We start from the raw sequence: 20,342 nt of genomic DNA on the forward strand, positions 1-20,342 counted from the left end.
AGCACTGCGACAAAATTATGCCAGATCTTATATTATTAAGCTTTCGGTTAGTATACATTTTTTTGTGCTGCTATTCAAAGACGGGAATAAAAATACGTCTTGATAAAACATAATGAATTGTTCTTTTATGTAGTTCTGGGCAGTTGATATTTTTCAGAGCATGTATGGAAAAAGATCTAGTCCAGTAATTTGCCGAGTGGCAGTGATGATGCGATGTATACATACATAGCCTATAGACAACCACAGACGATGATATATGATGCAGAAATGAACAGTCTTACATATCTATTTAGGTGTCAAATGTATTTTATAGAACAATTAGGCTACATTGAAAAATGTGTGAACTGCACGCCGAGTATGCATGCTAACCTTTTTTAACGCTTATAATATATTGTGTATATTGTGTATATATGTAATATATTTTTCTATAAATGTTCCATAATCTGAAAACTGAGACACATCAATGATTTAATTCTACATCTTAATATTTTCTCGAAATTTTCTCGGAGGACAGTAAACATATGCAAATTATCCTCTTACTAACGTAATAACACTTTTTGATTCCCCCGATCAAAATGTTGAAATAACTGATACACAGGCTACTTTACAAAAGAAGTTATGGTGCAATTTAATACACAAAACAGTCACTGTTACATATTTATAACACATTTATGACATTATCATATGCGTGCAGGATAACAACAGACTAACAAAGTTTTACATGATATTACTTTATAGAGTTACTTCAATTAAAAATATATACATATAAATGAATTCAGTTCTTTAACGGTACACACAGATGCATCGCCGCCCCCGCCCGCGCCCCAAAACCCTGACGAAGTCATTCACAGACACTTTAGCAGGAAAAAGTTGCAAAACGCCGCACGGGGACAGTCACACATCTTGCCGATTCGCGATCCTTTCCGGATTGCGCACTGCTCTCCGACGTCACACTGAAAGTTTGACATTGCACAGTACTAAAGTGAATACGGAATACCCCTCCCCCCCCCCACACACACACACCCCAACAACTCAAAAACATCAATATGGAATTACAAGTAATCAAATTACGCATTTTCAAATTGTTAAAACTACGCGTAATTACGCGTAAATCTTACAGTTACCATAAATCCTCTTTATATCAAGTTACCATAGGAACTTGTCCAAATTTCTTCTCCCAAGGAGGATTTTTTTTTGTCTGCAGCTTTTCCAGAACTTCGTGAAGAGCCCCGAGCTTTGAAAACAGAATGTAGCAGAAAAATAAAAATAATTGCAGTCAGGTGCTCATTGAAAGTCTGTTCACCTACCAGATCTTACCCGGATTAACGTTTAGGATTTGTTGCAAATTTATTCAGTGACGGTAAGAGATGTGTGCAGTTTGTCAGTCAGCCTATTTATATACTGTGTCTGGCGTACAGAACAATGTATTACTCACAAGTTGTTTTTCACTGGTGAGGTTAGGGTCTTTTGGGTAGAAGTCTCGAATGGCTCTCGTATCCAAATCCACCTCAGTCTCCGAGTCATCCGCTCTTGCGCAAGTCATTAATAATAGCAGCAAAGTGAACATTGCCGTTCTTGTCCACATACTGGGGCTCTCCATGGTGCTGAACGAAGGGAGCTTTGGCGCGAAATGCCGTTGCTGGGTTTCTGGTCAGAGCGTCAGCTCAAATAACATTCTCGTCCCCTCGCCATCCTTTTATGTGTCACACAGTATTTGCGTTTATCTGATCTGACTTCGCCCCGCCTTGTACATTGATTTCTTCCTCGTGCGTAAGCGACAACACTCCTTGCGCAAATGCGCCCGAGAACTGACATCAGTTGCGTTAAAATATTTTTTGTTGCTCTTTTTATAAAGAATTTTTTTGAAGATTTTCTTTGAATCCATTTGCTGTCTTCGTTATAAATTTGAGTATTTCCAAGAAAAAGGATTAGCAAAGAGTAATAGACGAGTGCTGAATTTGACAAACCACATGATTAGTTACAGCTGTTATACTTACAGAAATATACCGCTTCTTTTATTATTTATATCAGCTTTGCTGAATGTCCAACACGCATTTGAGAAACAAGAGCCCTTTCAGTTCCCCTGAAGAAGGTCTTAAGATCCCGAAGCACATATTTTGCATGTGAAGCTTGCTCTTGAATGATTTCCCATTCTCTCTCTCTCTCTCTCTCTCTCTCTCTCATGTTCTTTTGGTTTTGTAACGATTAAGTGCAAATACAAATAAATTAAGACCCAAAAACTACACGACCCTTTTCCTGCTTTATGGAAATTTTGGTCCTTAGCAATAAGTGAAAATTTTTCCTTCTCTACGACATTGAAAGAAAAAACGAAAATGAAATGTGTTCTTCATCTTCTTAGTGGATTATGCACACTGGTTTTTCGTTTGTTTGTTTGTTGTTGTTGTTGTTGTTGTTGTTGTGTTTTAATCCCACAACACAAACGCATATGCTTTTGTGCCCACATTTATGAGTCAGACAGACAGCAGGGACATGATGGGGTTGGGGTCCTGTTGCTATCTTAATTAGGCTCGGAAGCACTTCGTACTGTGCTCTCTAACGAGTGATATCTGAATGTGTGAAACGCAGCCCAAAAGACATGCATAATGTCTCGTCACTGCATTCATATAGCATCTGCATTTATTAAGGTTCATCATCTAGGGTTAGAAGCATCAAAACTAAACAAAATCCATTTATTTTCATTTGGTGTGAAATACAAAGTCAGATTTTGAGTACCACAATTGCAAGCAGCTCAGATCTCAAGAGTGAAGAAGCATGTGCCCTGTGACTGTTGACACCTCCCCATTTAAACATGTCTAGACTGGGCTAAGCCTTGTTCAAATTTCAATGAGGATTTATTCAAGGGAAAAATATTTTCTAGTTAGCTGGCTCTTTATTCATGGGTTGGCATAATAAGCTAATATCTTCCCCCAGTTGTGACGTCACATGTGGAGGAAATTATTTTGAAGCTGGGTTTAATAGGATACTTGTGTCGAGCAAATCAAATAACTTCTGCCTAATAGCATTTGTACTCATGGCAATTCAGGCCAATACAGTTTAGGTGTATCTACACTGGTAAACCCACGTCTAAAAAAAATGTGTTACAGTGAAAATGCATAATCCTGGGAGTTTTAGCCATAGCTAAAAATTCCCAAGAGGCTCTTTTACACTGAATTCTCTAGTCTTCACTTATTTCTAAATAGCATTAATTTGTCTATTACTCAACAACAACAAAAGACATTCCAAGAGACAAATAGACATTTTGTTAAAAACAGTAGGATGACATGCTACATGACCCACTTGATCTGAGGGCTTTTTACCAATAGCTCCAACACAAGACCTTATTACTCCTAGAGCATGGATGATAAACATATTGTTCCATCCAAACAAAGAGGTGGATGAATGTTAGGGGTGAATAAAAAACATTATGACATGTGAACTTCTATTGTACATGTTAAATGTGTTGGATATGTTTGAAACAATGAGTGCAGTACAGAGGCGTACCATGCTTATCTGACTCCAAAGCCTAAAGTAGCATCAAGCAGAATCTGCCCATATATTTAACTCCTAGGAAAAGTAATGTTTTCAAAGCCCTCGCAATGCTCATATCTCTTTCTATAAATGGCTCATCAGTGAGTGTTAAGGGGTTTAAAGTCTTAAGTCTTCCCCATGTTGTCCTGCCATGTCTACTCCTGCTGTGAGGTATGACTGGGTTCCTGCTTGATTCCTCGGGATCCGCTTATGTCTGTCCATGTTTTACAGCCTTCCAGACATGACCGAGTAAACAGACACACACTGGATCAGCCGGCTCAAGTTCAGCCCTGCCTCCATAAATCATGCCAATCTATTCCAAGTATACCTCTCACCCAACACATGGCAAACTACAATAATCAGAGTTTCTGTCAGCTTGTTTATATTTATATGCCATTTCAGAGTATAATGTCAATTACTCTGATCAGCAGATCATATGGGTGGAATCAATGGATATATTATTAGTCTTGCATACGTACTTGCTCAAGCAGTTGAGATATTTTACAGGTTATTAATTCATCATTGCATCACATGCAGTGGAGTAGAAAAAAATTACATCAACCTGTTATTTTTTCTTAAATCTTTTTTTTTTGCTAGGGAAAGACATTATAATAAATATACCTGCACTACATTTCATTCAATTGTCTGGCTCACCAATTAAAGCAAATGTCTTCATTTAACTTCCCACATGTGGATTATAGTGCTGCTAGGTCATTTCTTTCTGCTGTTGCCCCAGAAAAAAATGAAGGTGTTGTAATTAAGCCCTTGAGCAGAAGCAAAAGATAAATCTTTTCAATTTTACTATTGATCAGAAGACAATAGCACAAGGTTATACTAGCCCTAATGAACAGAAGGACAGAGGACCAATCAGACTCCATGCAAATTCACTGAGCTGGTTTAATTGCATTCCAGGGGCCTATTGAAGTAGCCTCTAAGGTGGCAAAGCTTTTTGGCTTTATAGTGTGAATTATGAATACTTATTTTGCAGACAGAGAAAACAATAAAAATAATAGAGGGTGACTCATAAAATTGTAACATTGCTCTCATGTATGCCTTGTGTGAAACTACACATGTAGTTACACCTATAATTCCCTGTGATGACATTGCCCTGAACAAGCAGAGGGTTTTAATTACTTCTACTAATGCTGAGCTCTTAGCCAAGCTTTTAACTGTCACTCCTCCTAAAGGGACTTTTATTTATTCCACAACAGATTAACACATAATTGAAACTCTACATGACTAAAATATATTATTACTAACTGTGAAAATGCACTTAATGACACTAAAGGTTAAAGGTCAAGCAACGCACAGGAACACCCAGAAGGTTCATGAATCTCTTCCTCTATAGAGCCAGCTGTCAAAACTGCCAGGACTCCCAGAGCTTGCAGACTAGACTCTCTGGGCACAGGCTTGCATGTTTAGATGTGGGAGTGTTGCTGCTCACCCTCACACAGGCCTAAAGACAATATGCAGGGCGAAGCAGCCTTCAGTCCCTCCAGCCACTGAAGATTTAAAATCAGTGTCACTGACAGCCTTCTTTGACATCCACGCCGTTCCTTATCCTGACAGAAGGCTCACCCTAAATGGCAAGTGGAGCTTCTAGGAAATGAGATTGTGTTGCCAGTTCAGGATGTCAGCCTTTCAGTGTTAGTTTTCATGCCAATGTAGTGTAAGCAAGCCTCGTTCAAGAGGTCCTGCTGAGGTTTTTCCTCTTAAGCTGCTTTGCCTAATGCAAATAGCTGCTTTTCCCTGGCTGAGAAAAGCTCCCCTGATTTGAGGATTGCCATGATTAAAGAGGTGAATAACAAGCAAGAACTCTTATAAGATCACAGCAAAAATTCATCCAAAGCCACTTTTAAATGACCTCTGAGCTTTCTGCACTGGCCACTGAAGATATGTGACAATAGTCTCAGTTGAGCGGCTAGATAAACCGCACAGTGATGCTGTAAACTACCTTTGAGCTGTCTATCTAAAATGTTCAGTTACTGCTGAATATTATCTGTGCAAACAAAGTACATGTGTGAGGGGAAGAGGGAAACTGATGAAGTGTCAAAGTGTCATACTATGTGACTGTAATTGTTGGGAAGCATGAGAATGTGCATGTTTTTCTGAGTGTGTGTGAGCACTAGCACTTTGAAGCTGAATCTCCTGTGGGGGGAGATGGATCTTTTACCATGTGGGAGAGCACAGTCCTCATTATTTCCCAGCCGAACTCATAACCCCCCCCATACCCACAGTGATATTCAGTATTGCACTGTATCATGTGTCCGCCTTACAGAGGCATCTGCCTGCACGTGCTCCGCAGGCCCCGTTTGGCTGCTCTCCTCCACGTGGGCATCCATCTCCACTCCTGTCTCCCAAAATGCCTACTGCACGAGACGAAGAGAAAGAAGAGGGTCACATTCCGAACAAAAGGGGTCCGCTTGCACAGGGAGAACAGATGGTGACAAAGGTAGAGATCTAATGGGCCCTATTTTGTATTTTCTTTTGGTCAGGGCTAAGAACTCTGCTTGCAACAGTGGCATTCAAAAAGGGGACTGACTCCTTTTAGTGATCCTTTTAACTTAATTTTCAAAAAAATTAATCTTAACAAATTTTCTTTAAGGCCCTAAAAATCAATGTACTGAATGTAGCTAACAGAACACATTTCAGATATTAATGACTTTGTCTAGAGGATCAGATGACGGCAGACATAACGATGGTAGACCTGAAGCTTTACTGACTATAGTGAAGAGTGTATCAAAGCAGTCAGAAAAGTTCTTGTCTAACCCAGAGCCACCTCGTACCAACACTAAAAATTTAATTATAGTCTGGATCTTTTAAATGTCTAAATCTTACTACCTTATGCTCAACTCAATCCATACAAACCCGTAGAAAGTTCAGGACAGTTCTATAGTATTGTTATACATCAAACAGACATTTATTGGCAGAATTAGCACTGGGGACTAAGCAAATAAAATGAATTAACAGGCATTGTACATCATCAGCTACCTTCTTAGCAAAACAAGGAGGGGGTAGTTGCCATCACTTAATTAAAAACATTTGTCCTATTCATCTGTTTGTTGGATGATTAAGTATATTTCCTGTGCCAGCAGTGTGTAACCTTTGCCAGGTTAGTGCTTCAAAAGCAGATGTACAAGGTGGGTGTCTACAGTCTAACTAATAAAATGCAAGTGTCAGGGGCAAAGCTGATATAGATAATAAAAGAAGCGGTATATTTCTGTAAGTATAACAGCTGTAACTAATTATGTGGTTTGTCAAGCACAGTGACAGCAGTCCCATCCCTAGTGAGAGGTGATTCAGAGCATTTCCAGTGACTCTGACAGACAGCCTTCCGGTTGACACCACATGGTTTGTCATTGCATATTGTGTGGTTGGATGGCAACAGTTGAGCACCTGTGTGAAATATCACCCTAGAAAAGTTGCATCACCTCCCACACATCTTCACCCCTGGCAGTAGACAATCTTCTCTCCACAATTATTGTGAGGGATTTACCATTCCTGCCACACACATCACTCTGCATAGCACCTACTGAATATTTTTATAACACCACAAAAAAAACATCACCACATCCATGGTTCAACAGCTGCGGCAAAGAAAAAAAAAAACAAAGAACTAACATGGTTATTTTGAATTTAAAAGCAACCTAAAATCAAAATGACACTTTTGGAATAATTTCCATTATCACCATTTTAGAATTTGAGAGATTATCATTCCATATTCATTCATCATAATAAGCCTTTTACCAGCTTTTAAAATCTATTCTTATTTTTGGGCACATTATCAAGGCTGAGCTTGTGAAGGGAAAAATAATATTAATATGTGCTGTTTTCACAGCACCATCAATTAACAGTGGATAGAACCAACTCCCACCACTACACAAATAGCTAGTTTCACTAGGAAATTAGTCACATAATTGAAGGTTATCATTTTCTTTCCATGTTGTCTTAACATCACCGACTACAAAACTAGGACTAATCAGATTTTTTTGCATTACTACACCTGAAAGTCTAGGCCTACTTAGTTATAACATATTTAAACATTAAACAGCACAGCCCAAATTAATTTACTCTAACATCTTGTTTTGTTTTCTACTAGCTGTCTATTACTTGCTTGCTCATAGTTTAAATGTTACATTTTTAATGTTTCTTTGAAGTGACATTAAATACTCTAATCGAACACCCTCAATATCCTCACTATTAATGTTTTCTGTAAAAGAAAAGAAAAACCTCAGCTCTACAAGATGTTTGACCCTAAAAAAACTCTGTTTTTCTTTAAACACAAGCCATGAGGAATTTTATCTTCCATTCATACCATTGTAAATGCAAAAAGATTTCTGAACTCAGTGAACCTGAGGGAAGATTATCATGACCGATGGTAATTAAGTGTGCATATCAGTGCAAACACGCTTGATCCTGGGTGGCTCATTTGTCCCACCTTTCATAAATGGACATGAAATTCATAAACTTGAACATGAATTTCAGTCATAGAGACATCAACCAGATAATCATATATATACCTGGTCTCTAACAACTAGTCAGGGCTTTGTAAATTTTTAGTCTCTAATTTCTTGCTAACACACAAAAAGATGACAATGAGGGTAAAACATCTTTCACAGACTCTCCACAGAATTCCCTTCCCTTGCTAATTCAGGTCACGTCCATGTAAACGCAATTAACACTTGAATAGAAATGTTCTGGAAAGAGCTGGACTGCAGTCAATTTACACAACTACACCTTTTCAGATTCCTCATAGCTTTAACTGGCACATACCATATAAAATCAATGGGGGTAAAAAGGCATTGATGCCTCATGAAATGATCTGAAGGTGGTTAGCTGCATTGTGATGACTAACCTTATCTTCTCAGCTTCTAGCAACATCAAAATTAAAAATAATTTTGAACTGTACCCATCACCTTGCATCATGGTTAAATCTGAGGTGATAGTCATGACGCATCTAACTTTAAGGAATCAGATGTACACCACTACACGATAATGTGAAACATAGACAACATAAAACAACCCATGATATGAACAGATATGCAGTAGTCACTGTATTCTGTTGCTACATTAGAACAGCTTTCATTATACATCAATTTTTACAGTACAAAACTATTTTGTAGAAAAGGAGGTGACTCTGAAATGAATACCCTCCCCTCAATTTTTTTTTAAATCAGCCTATCCGGTGGTAAGCACATTTCTTAATGGAAACTGTCTAATAGCAATGTTCATTAGGTCTTTCCTTAATTAAAACATAACTCACTGACAGGGACACCAAGATACTTCTACAGACCTTATGGAATTGGCTCTTGGTGTTTTCAAAGGAACAAAGAGTCATTAAGATCTCTTCTGACAGAAGAAAGTGTGAAAGAAATAAGACAAGGAAAAAATTAAAAGCAGTCTATGCACTGCTCACGTAACATTAAACAGTCTTGCTGAAGTCACATAGAAAAGCAATAAACAAAAGATAGCACAAAACAGGCCTGGCATGTTATGTTTAGGGGTGGTTGTTTGGGATACAGGTGTCCATCCCTTAAAGGACAACAAAAAAAAGTCATTTCGTTTTCAGGGACCTTGAGAAGCCTCATTCTTCAGTCTCTCCAGGACCTCCTCTTGACTAATAGAGGCTTTAACTTTAATTACTTTTTCTCTGGATTTACTACCCTGAAATATAATAAAACACAAACATATTGCTATGTAGTAAATCATATAAAGATAGTGAAACAAAGTCAATACACAAATAATTGCAGGTTTTTCATATTATAAATTATAAATATCTTAATTAAAGTCTAACCCCATTTAGCCATTTTATCGCCATAAGGTATACCTTATCTAGGATTACTTCACTCTTCTTCAACGAGAGCACTTTGGATAAATATCGCACAAGTTCCGCATTGGCCTCCCCGTCTGTCGGTGGCGCAGCAATAGCGACACCAACTGCCTCTGAGGTCACATCTAAGAACAAATATTTCAGTTGTTATTCAAGCAAGTTGATGCTTCAAGTATACGTACTGAAATAGGTAAACCAAAATTATGGAAAACTAACCTGTGACGGCATTTTGTTTTGCGCCGGGCTTTGCGTGTATTGCAACAGCATATTCACCGTCTTTGATTTTAGAAACTGGTCCTGTCGGCGTTGCTGGCTGTTTCTGAGTACTTTTAGTCTGATCAGATATTAGGCAACAAATCAATATTAACCAATTGAGATTACCTAATCTCAAATTGTGGATGAAAACAGTACATCTGAGTTAGCTAAAATAGGTTATCTTGCTGACTAGCCAAGGTGGCTTCCTTGATTGCAGTCATAGGCCATATTCATAACATCAGAGTTTAAACTCTGATGTTATGAGCTAGTTAACCGTGAACCTATAAGTGCACTTTGTATACACAGTAAAAACAACAAATAAATGACACTCTATGAAATTCACATCCTACCGATTTTTGTTTTTTGGGCATCTTGTTTTGAGAGGAAAGCTTCTCGTGAGATACTTTGCTGTCAAGAAATACAGCCGTTCTTAGGTGTTTGTAAAACACCGCGGACTTTAGAACAACATTGTTTTTTTCAGAGAGTGTAAATGGCGATATTCTCATAAAACTGCGTAGAGTTTGGCAGTGCATAAACTACAGTAATGTAAACAGAAGAATCAATACAGCAAGAAAGTACTTTAACGCAAGTTAACTGGCTAGCTATACACTGATACATGCAAACAACCATGTGAACCTATCAAAAAAGGAACATTGCGCATGTCATGAAATGTAGACTCTCCTGCGTCAACTCTGCGTCCTAAAATACGCAGAAAGGTTTTAACATGAAGAATATTGGGAATGACAATATCATGATAAGTCATTTAAATATCTCCAGATTCTTCTATCTGGCGTGACACTACACTCTTGTGATGCATTATAAATTATTGGGCCTATCTGTTTAATGTCATAGTAATAGTGAATAAAAAATGGTAGTAGGCTAGTAGTAATTGTAGTTGTAAGCTACTGATTTTATCAAAAGTTGTTCTTTTTCTGCTTCTTCATATGATACAACTGCTACACCTCTTCCTTCTGTTCTCTGGAGCTTTTATGCATGATACACCTCTGTCTAGGAGTTGGCTGTCAAAGATGAAGTCTTTCAGTCCCTCCTAGTTATTTAAATGTAGGCAGAAATGTCACTCCTTCTGGTTTGCACTGAGACCTTGCTTCTTCTGGCTGTCTAGATGCAGTTGGAGAGTCATCTCCAGAAGGTTTACAGCCAGTGATAGCAAATGCATGGACTTTCTCCAGTCTAGCAATTTTACAAATTTCACACATTATTGTGTGTATGGTGTCAAGTGCATAGAAAAGATATTCATAATGGAAAATAATTCAAACCATGAAGCAGATGAAAATCCTTATCTCTGGTAAGAATGTTTGCTTTTTATTTTGAGGTGTTACTTGGGCACACAGTTTTTTATATTAGCATACTGAACCTAAGATTATACACATATTCTTTTGTAGAAGTATTCAAAATCAAGGGCAAAGCAAATAAAAGAACAGTAACAATTCAGGAGCACATTAAAGCTATACTGATATTTAAAACTGTGTCAAAGCTTAAGATACTCACTACACTTCATGACTAGACTCCTTCCAGCACAGAAAAAAGAAGTCTGCAGTCAAAAGTGTTACTTCACTGCAGCTTCTGAGTATTAATGCATGTTATTCATATTTCACCTGTGATTCACCTTCATTCCTAATGCCAACAGAAACAGGATTCCATTTTTTGTTCTCTTGCTTATCTGCTGCATACGGGATGCATAGTTCTGATTTTTGAAATCTTACTAGTTTTCAAAGAACGCCTTCTCTGCGTCGCAAATGGAGGAAACGTTATGGAGGCTTGGATGGCAACAAACTGTTGGAGCCAAATAAGGAGGATGAGATGAGAGGTACAGGCCTACAATCAGCACTGCTCGAGTGTATAATTTGGAAGTGTTCAATGTGGCTTTACACACCATGATTTTTCACTGACATTGGCCTCTAACTGTGGGTGTAGTTGCAGTTAGTAATTGTCCTTTCACACTAACCTAGGGCCAGTTTTTCTGACCCAAATCCTAATTTTAACTACGACAAAGTGAAACCATAAAACTGATCTGAAGTCAACTCTAAAAAGGATACATAGCAATATGGGTTGGTCAAAGAGTGGCATGTCCCTGCAAGCAGTCTCTGTTAAGTGGGCTTGTGGTTGAAGTTTTAGACTGGAGAACTTTTGGGAGGAGGGTGTGTCTGCAAGAGAAATCAACTCCAGATGAGGCAATGTGGTCCATATTTGTTTTTAAAATGACTGACTGAATAAGAATTAAGTCACATTTTCTTTCAGAAACAATAGGTAAAGACTTAATCCACATTGACTTAAGAGAGGAGTTTGTAGTATAGTGTTGTTACAGGAATGTACTTTCATTGATTCAAATATCTCACAGACAAAAAATCAAAATAATGTGATCATTTACTTACTTTGAATGAGTAATAAGAATAAAGAATGTATATTCAGTTAAGTTCTTGGGGTCTCTCTTTAGTGGATCCTGCCTTGCTTTCTTGTCCAGATGCTCTTTTAATAACCAATTTGAATTTAAACTGTCAGTGTATAGTTACTGTTAAAAGTGTTTTTGCTACAGATATCCAGGCCCAAGCCTAGACCAAAAGGCTTGGCAATGCTGGTTATACAATTTTGCCTGGGATTCACCAGTATAACTGGGCAGAGAATTAACTTTCTGTGAAGTTTATTTCAAAGTTTCCCATTATGCTTTGAAACCCCATCTATTAGTTGGTGTGTCTTATATTCTTTAGAATACACTCTATGTACCCTTTTTCATCAGGACAAAACACATCTGAACAGAATAGTCATGCATAAAGGCATGTTTGAATTCATTTTTGAATTTACATTGAATTTATGTCTTTGACATAAAGACTACAAATGTCAAACAAATACTTGTAAATTCTTGTAAAATGCAACTGAGATTGAAAATTATCACTCACAGCAATTCCAGCATGTTTGCTTTTGTACCTTTTCATGGAATTCAGAGGTTTTTGGTGGGTGTGACTACTCTGCTAACCATACATCTGGCCACCTGCCCCTTACAATGGCCTCACCCCACATTCTTTCATCCAGTCAGTGCATGAGTGGCCTTCTTTCCCAAAAGACCATTTCTAGACCATTGTTTGTAACTGAAAGAATCCAAAAATAGTTTGATGAATTATTATTTCAGAATCAATTCAAGGAGATCTGCATTTTCCACTCCTCCATTTTTTCCTTTTCTCTGCCCCCCCCCTCCCCCTACGTAAGATAATGGTGTGATGACAGAAGGGCTTCCAGGATGGAATGCAGCCCCTGAGAAGAGTGCAGAAGCTCAGGTGCGCGCTCTGTCTTGCTCATTCATCCACTGCCTCATTCACACCCATATTGTCCACACAAAGCCTAACACGGGAAGCAGGGAGTACACCTGATAAAAAAACGTAGCTAATACAAATATTAAAAGATAACTATTTCAGTAAAAGTATTGACATTGCTCTTCCGTCGCCACTCTATGAAATGATATTCTAAATACAATGTGCTCCCTCACAGTGAGTTCAGTCCCAGTGATGCCACCATAATATTTTGATATAACCAAGAAGAGCATTTCCTTATATACAAAGTGCCCTTGTTGGAGTTGCAGATTAACCTAGAGAAACCTATCTGCACAAGGCAAGATGGTAAGGTTAAGCCAACGTGTCCTTTAAAAAAGCCACCCCTCCAGGCACTTCTGTTGTTGCTGTTGTCAGCCAATTCAACGCATTCCTCATCCGCTGTGTTACCATGTAAAGGTATCAATTAGTTTTTCCCTCCATGTGCAGCACCTGCAATTACTTAGACATCAAAGAGCTTCCTGGATGCAGCCTTAAGGCTGTAACATGTGCATCTCATATATCATGTGGATTCATGTAAGCCATTCTGTAAGCCATTTAAATACTCTAATTCAGATGTTGTTTTCTTAAGACCCAAATGGAAAGTCCTCTTTGATTAAAACCAGAGACAAAGGTTAATTTATTTCACAAACAAGCAAGTATTTTATGTATTTTAAACAAGTATAACAATTACACATTATAAACAATATAAACAATTTATTTGTATGTATTTTATTTATATATACAACACATTGCACATTTATGGCTCTGCTTTTGTGTGTGATATTTTTTTCCAGGAAACCAGTCTTTCAGGAAACACTCCACAAAATGTGCCAAGAAATGTTCTGCGGTCTCCGAGGCCTGTGAGCTTTGTGGCTGCAGGCTCAGCAGGTAAAAACAATGAAAATACGTCTTTTAGTTTTCTATATCTTTCCTATCACAATATGCTACCAAAACGTTGTTTTATCCTTTAATATAACAAGTATTAATACTATTACTGTTATGAAGAATGACCTTTCACCATAACAGCTGAAACAGTCCCACTGCTTTAAAGATGGAGTTCACCTATTTCACATTTGAGTATTTATTGAATGGTTTCTGGGCTCTTCAGGCAATTTTTACATCAATTTTGTAAACAAAAACATAATTGATGGCCACTGCCCATCCCACAACTCTGCTGAATGGTAAAATGCATAAAACACATTTTGTATACACACTCCTCAGCTAATGGGAACAGAAATGCTCCTTGTAGTTGCTTTATCAAGACTCTTTTTTTTTTGAAAAAGGCATTCTATAATGCCACAGTTTTTTTCTGCCTTTGCACTTCATTGAATGATTGTATTCATCCAGTGTCAGCACTACTTCCTGGACGTGTTTGTGCCTATAAAGCAAGTAGTATTCACTAAGTTGCTAAGCAAACAACATTTGCAGGAATGTGATTGTTTAAGAGTATGAATATGAATTCACACCTTATCTACAAAGAAAATAGAATCAGAACAGGAATATGTTGAACATAGCTTCAGAAATATGTTTTTTAAATTGTCTTATTTTGTTTAAAAGGTTTCAATAAAATTAACACAAATTAGCATAAATAGAGGGATAAATATGATTGTCAATCCTTGTCCCTGGTCAAAAGATAAAAAATCTTAAAACTGCATACAAAAATTGACACGTCTAAAAACATCTATGACACAGTTATCAGATGCGATACCTTCTTTAGGTCCTGGCATCCAGGTGGAGGAATAAACTTCCCCTGGCTGTCGGCACGGCTGCAACACTGGATGTCTTCAAACAGAGACTAAAAGCTCACCTCTGAGTCACTGAGTACTTAAATATGCCCTTAAAAATCTTTCTTTCTTTCCCATTATATGAGTTTATGTTTAAATAGAGACCACAAAGCATATAAATGTAAATATTGGGTGAACTTCCCCTTTAAGAGCTGATTTTCTGGATACAGAGCAATCCTAGTGTAATGTGTCTCTATCAGGATAACTTGCCTGAAATTTTTCTTGCCAGCAAAAAACTGCAGTGTCACGCTCTTCTCCCCAGGCATACCAGCTTTGAGCAGCAATGGCATAAAGGCCTCGTCTCTGCAAACTGATTCAGAGCCGGCCCTCCCCATCCACCCCTGGCCCACCCTCAGTAGGCCAGACACCCAAAACAGCCCGTTACAGAGGAAAGTGTGAGTTTCACACTTCTCATTCTAGTGGTCTTTAAAGACATGTATGGTGTGGCCCAAATCTGCTTAAGGCCATGGTGTTTGTACTGATACATGCTTGTGACATGTGCTTTGCTGTTGGCCATTTTCAGGACTGCTGATATTTTGTTTGACAGCTTTGCATCTGGTGGAAGAGTCAGTACTGATCGCTTCTTCGAGGTACCTGAGAATGACGTTACACCTGGCCAAACCTTTAATAACTCTTCTGCTGAAGGCATGTTTGATGCTGTGTATGATTCACCCCCCCCCCCCCCCCCCACACACACACAGACCTTGTGGAACTGTGGCATTTTACGAACTGACCCACGGATTAAAGGCTGCTATGCACTGTTGAGCAAACTGCAGGATGCTGATGGGGCAGTAAACAGAAGCACCTTCCACAGGTACTGATGAGACCTTTAAATCTGCTGAGTGTGTGGCCATTAATCACAAATAAAGCTGGTGGTCCATGTCTGTCATAGCTCATAACATTGGTTCGGATGTCCTGCCACAGGTGCGTGACAGGTTTCGTGTCTTTCATCTTGAAGGCCATACAGGGAAGATTTGTCATTCCTGACTTCTCCACATTCACGGAGGAGACCCAAAAGTTGTTTATTAAATGTAAACAGCTGTCTTCTGTAAAGGTGTGTGATTTCATTTCAGCTTTACTTTATTGGGCCTGTTCATAGTCTCATTTCTTAGAAATATCAATGACTTTTGGGTACTTTGGGTAATTAAATGACTTTAGAGTACTTGATCAATGAGTCAGTGAGTCCTAATCACAGCTGCATTTTCCAGCAGGAGAGAGAAGAGGGAAATGAGAGTCCTGGAAAGTGGGGCATTTCCATCTGCACAGTGGATGGGCAGAGGTGCGGAGGCACGATTGCCTATTTTGAAATATCTAATGTTGCTGCATAACCAAGAACTCCACAATAGCCCATCAAGGGGCTTGGTTTCTTCCTCCCTTACTGCATTGCCTCTGCTGGGTCAAATGCGGCACTCTCAGTGCCATCGTACTGTCAAGATGTTTTTGGGTGATGGATGAGATTTAGATTCTGCTTACATACGATGCTTGTTGTTTGGTGTTGGCTGTAGACTTTCTCTTGGGGACTGGGAAGAGCCTTGCGTTCTGGGGGAGGTGTGCTGGGCTCTTGTATACGGGCTTGCAGTGGATCAACTTGGAGTTGACTATGTACACAGATATGTAGGGGTGGAAGAATATGCCAAATATGACTCCCCATTTACTCTAAACGAACAAGGTAAGAACAACAGGCCATATGCACAACCGCACACTGTCATCTGTCCCAAACAATAAATAGCACTGAGGGTTTCCACAAATAAATCTTTTGGGCCAGGATTAAATAAAATTGGTGTTGTGTCTATCTGCAGCTTAGTTCTAATCCTGAACTAAATTCTCATTAAGGGTGTAATGTATCTAAAGATCATCGTAATCTATGGTTGGAAGACATACTCAAACCATGTGGACTTTGTGTTGATGTGGTTGTATAATTCTGGGTTGCAGGTGTCCCTCACAGCCCTCTGACTGAAACAGGAGCTATTATCAGTGCATCACTGCTGCAGGTGGGTGCAAGTTTAACACACAACAACCATAACATATTCACCAAAGAATATCATTATTTTTGCTCATTGCTTCTTCCTTCTAGCAGTTAACAGTGAGGCTGGTTACAGAGGAAGAGGAGAAGTATGAGTCAGTAAGTATCTACTTTACCATTTTATGGAGTCCATATAATAGAACTGACCTTGTAGATGGTTTTCTTATCTTATTTATTAATTATTTATTTTATAAATAATTTAATTCTAATTGTCAATGTCATCCTCAGGTGTTGAATATTATAAGACGACTGTGTAACAAGGAACATGCCAATTTAAACTGTATAAGGTATGTTATCTTCATAGCCTTCAGTAAAATGTATCTATATGCTCCAATTGATTTAATGTTGTTCTTATCTGTTCAGTTATCAGTGTTTGAGAAAGGACATTATTCGTCTACATGCCCTTTCATTTTATCTTCAGGAGAAGAAGGTCAGTTAATTTTTTACTGATGTAAGTCAAAACTGCACTGTCAAAACAGAATGTCATAATGAGTTATCAAGCTATATGTCTTTCCTAAACTTTAATATTTGGATTCTTTCTAGTGCTTTCCAGAAGGTGTTGACATAAACGCAACATTGGATCTGCTGTTGCAGGTATTCACTTCAACCAGCTAAATATTAGTCTACAGTGTGATCCGAGTTAGCATCTCTCATGGAACATGATGGAAAATGTTGTTTTTAGTGTTTGTCTACAGAAGTCACCTGCGAGTCTGGAGCAGCCTTGGCCGCTACTCTAGCTAATGGTGGCCTCTGCCCTATGTCAGGTGACCAGGTCCTTTCCCCCACTGCAGTTCGGAGTGCACTGTCCCTGATGCAAGTGGCAGGGATGAACAATTACTCCAGAGTATTCCATTTTAAGGTGACTAGGTTGGATTGAGTGTAAATCCTGTGTGTTTGTGTGATAAACGACATGTATTAGGTGTCATGCCATTCTCTTTAAGATAGATACAGAAGAATGAAAATATATGAGGACAATAGTGTTATAAGTCCCATAGTAAGCGATTGTCTAATCTTATAGCACCATCTACTGGTGAGAAGCCAAGTAACTTATTATGCATACATTTTGTTTAATTCTATTAAATTAGGGTTTTTTATTTGTATTGGCATGTATATACCCAAGTATAGAGTACAAAAACATAACCTCATCTCTCTAGTCTCCATTGTGGAAACATTCAATGAGTATCAACAATTAAGACATGCTAAGAAGTGTAACATAGTAGCAGATGCTTTCTGGTTTTGCTTGTGCAGCCTTCAAATTAAAGTGAAGTATAAACTTTTGAGGTAAGATGCTTTTTTATTTAATGGGGAAGCATAATGGCTCTCAAACTCCCTGCTCCACAGACATCAGTGCCTGCTAAATCTAGCAGCTCTGGTGTCATGCTGGTTGTAGTTCCTGGAGTTCTGGGCCTGATTTGCTGGTCTCCGGAGCTGGATGCCCATGGAAATTCCTGGAGGGGGGTGCATTTCTGTGAGGTAAATCCCAAAGTTGGTCAAGTTTATAGCAGGCTAGTTTTACAGAGAGAAATATACTGAGCACGACATCAGCAATAGCTATATCTAATATCCTACCTTACATTTTAAATTCTGTTCTACGTCCATGTCGCTTGGCACTACTAATGTACATTGAAGTTAATTGGATAACTGTGCTGGAGTCCATGCAACCTGTTTTTGTTGTGTAAACATTAATTGGCCTGTTTTATTAGTGATCTGGCTTTTTGCCCAAAAGGGAAAGTGTTAACTGGATGCTTTTGAGATATTTCTATACTATAAATACACTTGTAAATAGTGTTTATGCAAATTCTTGTGAATATAGCATAAGGTAATAGATACATGCACTTATATATACCTAAACAAAATATCCACACTTAATTTGTCCTTTTTTTTAAACAAGTCTTTCATGAAAGAGGCCATTGGAAACATGGCACAATTGTGCAGAGAACAAAACAAGTTACCATCAGTCATTTAACTTCTGAGTGCATAGAACTGACCAAGAAGGGGTTGGTATCAAGTAGATACAGTTAAAGAACAGTGCTCTTAATAAACTGGCAACTCAGTGCCTAGTGTGTGTCCCATGCCTGCAGATCCTGATGCTAATTCTCTGTTGTGTTTCAGGAGCTGGTGTCAGGCTTTCAGCTACACAGCTTTGATATCCGAACTCCTTTCAGACAGGTGCTGTCCTACAGACAGCGGAAAGTGGAGTCCGAGGTCAGCTGAAACAGTTTGAGACCATTTGTATGACATTTCCTGCTGAGCTTGATGGACGCAAACACCTTCCCCTTTCTCTGCCACAGGGTTACCAGATCATGAATGTGCTCTTGGCTGCTTACCGTGGTGACCTGCACTCCTTGCGGAGGTAAGAAGTGCACATGCTGCACTGATGATGTCATTAAAGGTTTAGGGGGAAATTTTCTCTTTTCAGAAGCATCAAGCACATAAAAACCATTTGAAAACATTACATAAGAGTTCAACAGAGACAGAAAGAATTACCATCAAACTTTCAAAAGCAGGATTTAGTATTACCACCCACATTATCATTTAATAATTAGAAACTCAAGGTGTATAGGTAGCCCTTCTGTTGCCATGCACAATTTGCAATTGCCTGACCACAAAATCACTGTTCAATGGACCATTGTCAACCCAGCAGGTGTACTGACAGGTCTAAGAACTCCCCCAGCACTGCTACGCCTGATACATTGAAACCAGTGCAACACTCACAACCATGCTACCATTGTGTCAGTGGACTACAGTCAGAAAAGGAAAACTTTATGAAATACCCTTATATTGTATGTGCAAGGCTAATTAAGTTCTTGATAAAGGTCTTGATTTTAACCTGGTCTTTATCCAGTGATTTGAGGGCCATTCTCTGACACTGTGCAAATGACTCAGGTTGTCCAAATGTGGTGACATACACCCAAGGCTAAATCGAGTGGCTCTCCCCCACAATTCACACCCCTTCCAAGGACCTCCCTCTGCTGTCAGTAAATGATGTGTCACCCTGGCAGGCATTTCCTCTCAGGAGCAGATGTGAATGCCGTGGATTATGATGGAAGGTCCGCACTTCATGTGGCGGCCTCAGAGGGGCGCCTAGAGGTCATCAGCTTCCTGGTGGAGAACGCAGGAGCTGACTGTACGCTCAAGGACAGGTGAAGTTTAAAAGTGCCATAATGGCTGGCACAATATGTTGTGTGTCCAGATTTAGATGTGGCAATACACTCCATTGTATATGAGTGAAAGCATTTTTACTGAATTTAATGACTGATCTGTGATCAAGTGATGTGCTGACATTGACAGGTGGGGCAACACTGCCTTGCAGGAGGCACTGAGATGTAATCAAGGTCCTGCCACACATCGTCTCAAGAAATACACAAACAATGAGAAGAGTCTGTGATCTAGAAGAAAGAATTGTAGCATGCAAACACAAGTTAGGTAACGGGCCTGGAAATCTTGGGGAAACTGAGGCCTTGTTACTGTATTTCCTGTATAGTATTGGGACTGACGCTGTAAATACTTAAGAGTTGGTCTTGTAAAATTATTTCAGAGAGCGTATTGCTCTCGACTTCAAAACGAGTAGTACAACAACAGATAGAAGTTGATATCTC

At 38.8% G+C, this 20,342-nt stretch overlaps 3 protein-coding genes across 3 annotated transcripts; 1 reads left to right on the top strand and 2 right to left on the bottom strand.

The window, feature by feature from the left end:
- Positions 1–600: 600 nt before the first annotated feature.
- On the bottom strand, positions 601–1,684 carry cart2 (cocaine- and amphetamine-regulated transcript 2). Its single transcript, XM_027013914.2, has 3 exons — positions 1,436–1,684; positions 1,151–1,234; positions 601–953 (listed from the first exon to the last, which is right to left on the bottom strand). The coding sequence occupies exons 1-3, from the start codon at positions 1,598–1,600 to the stop codon at positions 846–848; spliced, it is 357 nt and encodes a 118-aa protein (XP_026869715.2). The 5' UTR covers positions 1,601–1,684; the 3' UTR covers positions 601–845.
- Positions 1,685–8,567: 6,883 nt separating this feature from the next.
- Positions 8,568–10,258, bottom strand: c12h15orf40 (chromosome 12 C15orf40 homolog). Its single transcript, XM_027013940.2, has 4 exons — positions 9,964–10,258; positions 9,575–9,692; positions 9,356–9,483; positions 8,568–9,192 (listed from the first exon to the last, which is right to left on the bottom strand). The coding sequence occupies exons 1-4, from the start codon at positions 10,144–10,146 to the stop codon at positions 9,094–9,096; spliced, it is 528 nt and encodes a 175-aa protein (XP_026869741.2). The 5' UTR covers positions 10,147–10,258; the 3' UTR covers positions 8,568–9,093.
- Positions 10,259–10,872: 614 nt separating this feature from the next.
- Positions 10,873–20,298, top strand: glsl (glutaminase like). Its single transcript, XM_027013933.2, has 21 exons — positions 10,873–10,919; positions 11,341–11,441; positions 12,836–12,903; positions 13,731–13,824; positions 14,983–15,115; positions 15,244–15,310; positions 15,422–15,534; positions 15,645–15,774; positions 15,932–15,999; positions 16,226–16,389; positions 16,653–16,711; positions 16,795–16,842; positions 16,972–17,030; positions 17,107–17,173; positions 17,287–17,337; positions 17,426–17,602; positions 18,085–18,216; positions 18,856–18,948; positions 19,035–19,096; positions 19,746–19,886; positions 20,035–20,298. The coding sequence occupies exons 1-21, from the start codon at positions 10,873–10,875 to the stop codon at positions 20,129–20,131; spliced, it is 1,971 nt and encodes a 656-aa protein (XP_026869734.2). The 3' UTR covers positions 20,132–20,298.
- Positions 20,299–20,342: the final 44 nt, after the last annotated feature.

Source organism: Electrophorus electricus, chromosome 12 (assembly GCF_013358815.1).
Source record: "Electrophorus electricus isolate fEleEle1 chromosome 12, fEleEle1.pri, whole genome shotgun sequence".
NCBI classification, from domain to species: Eukaryota; Metazoa; Chordata; class Actinopteri; order Gymnotiformes; family Gymnotidae; genus Electrophorus; species Electrophorus electricus.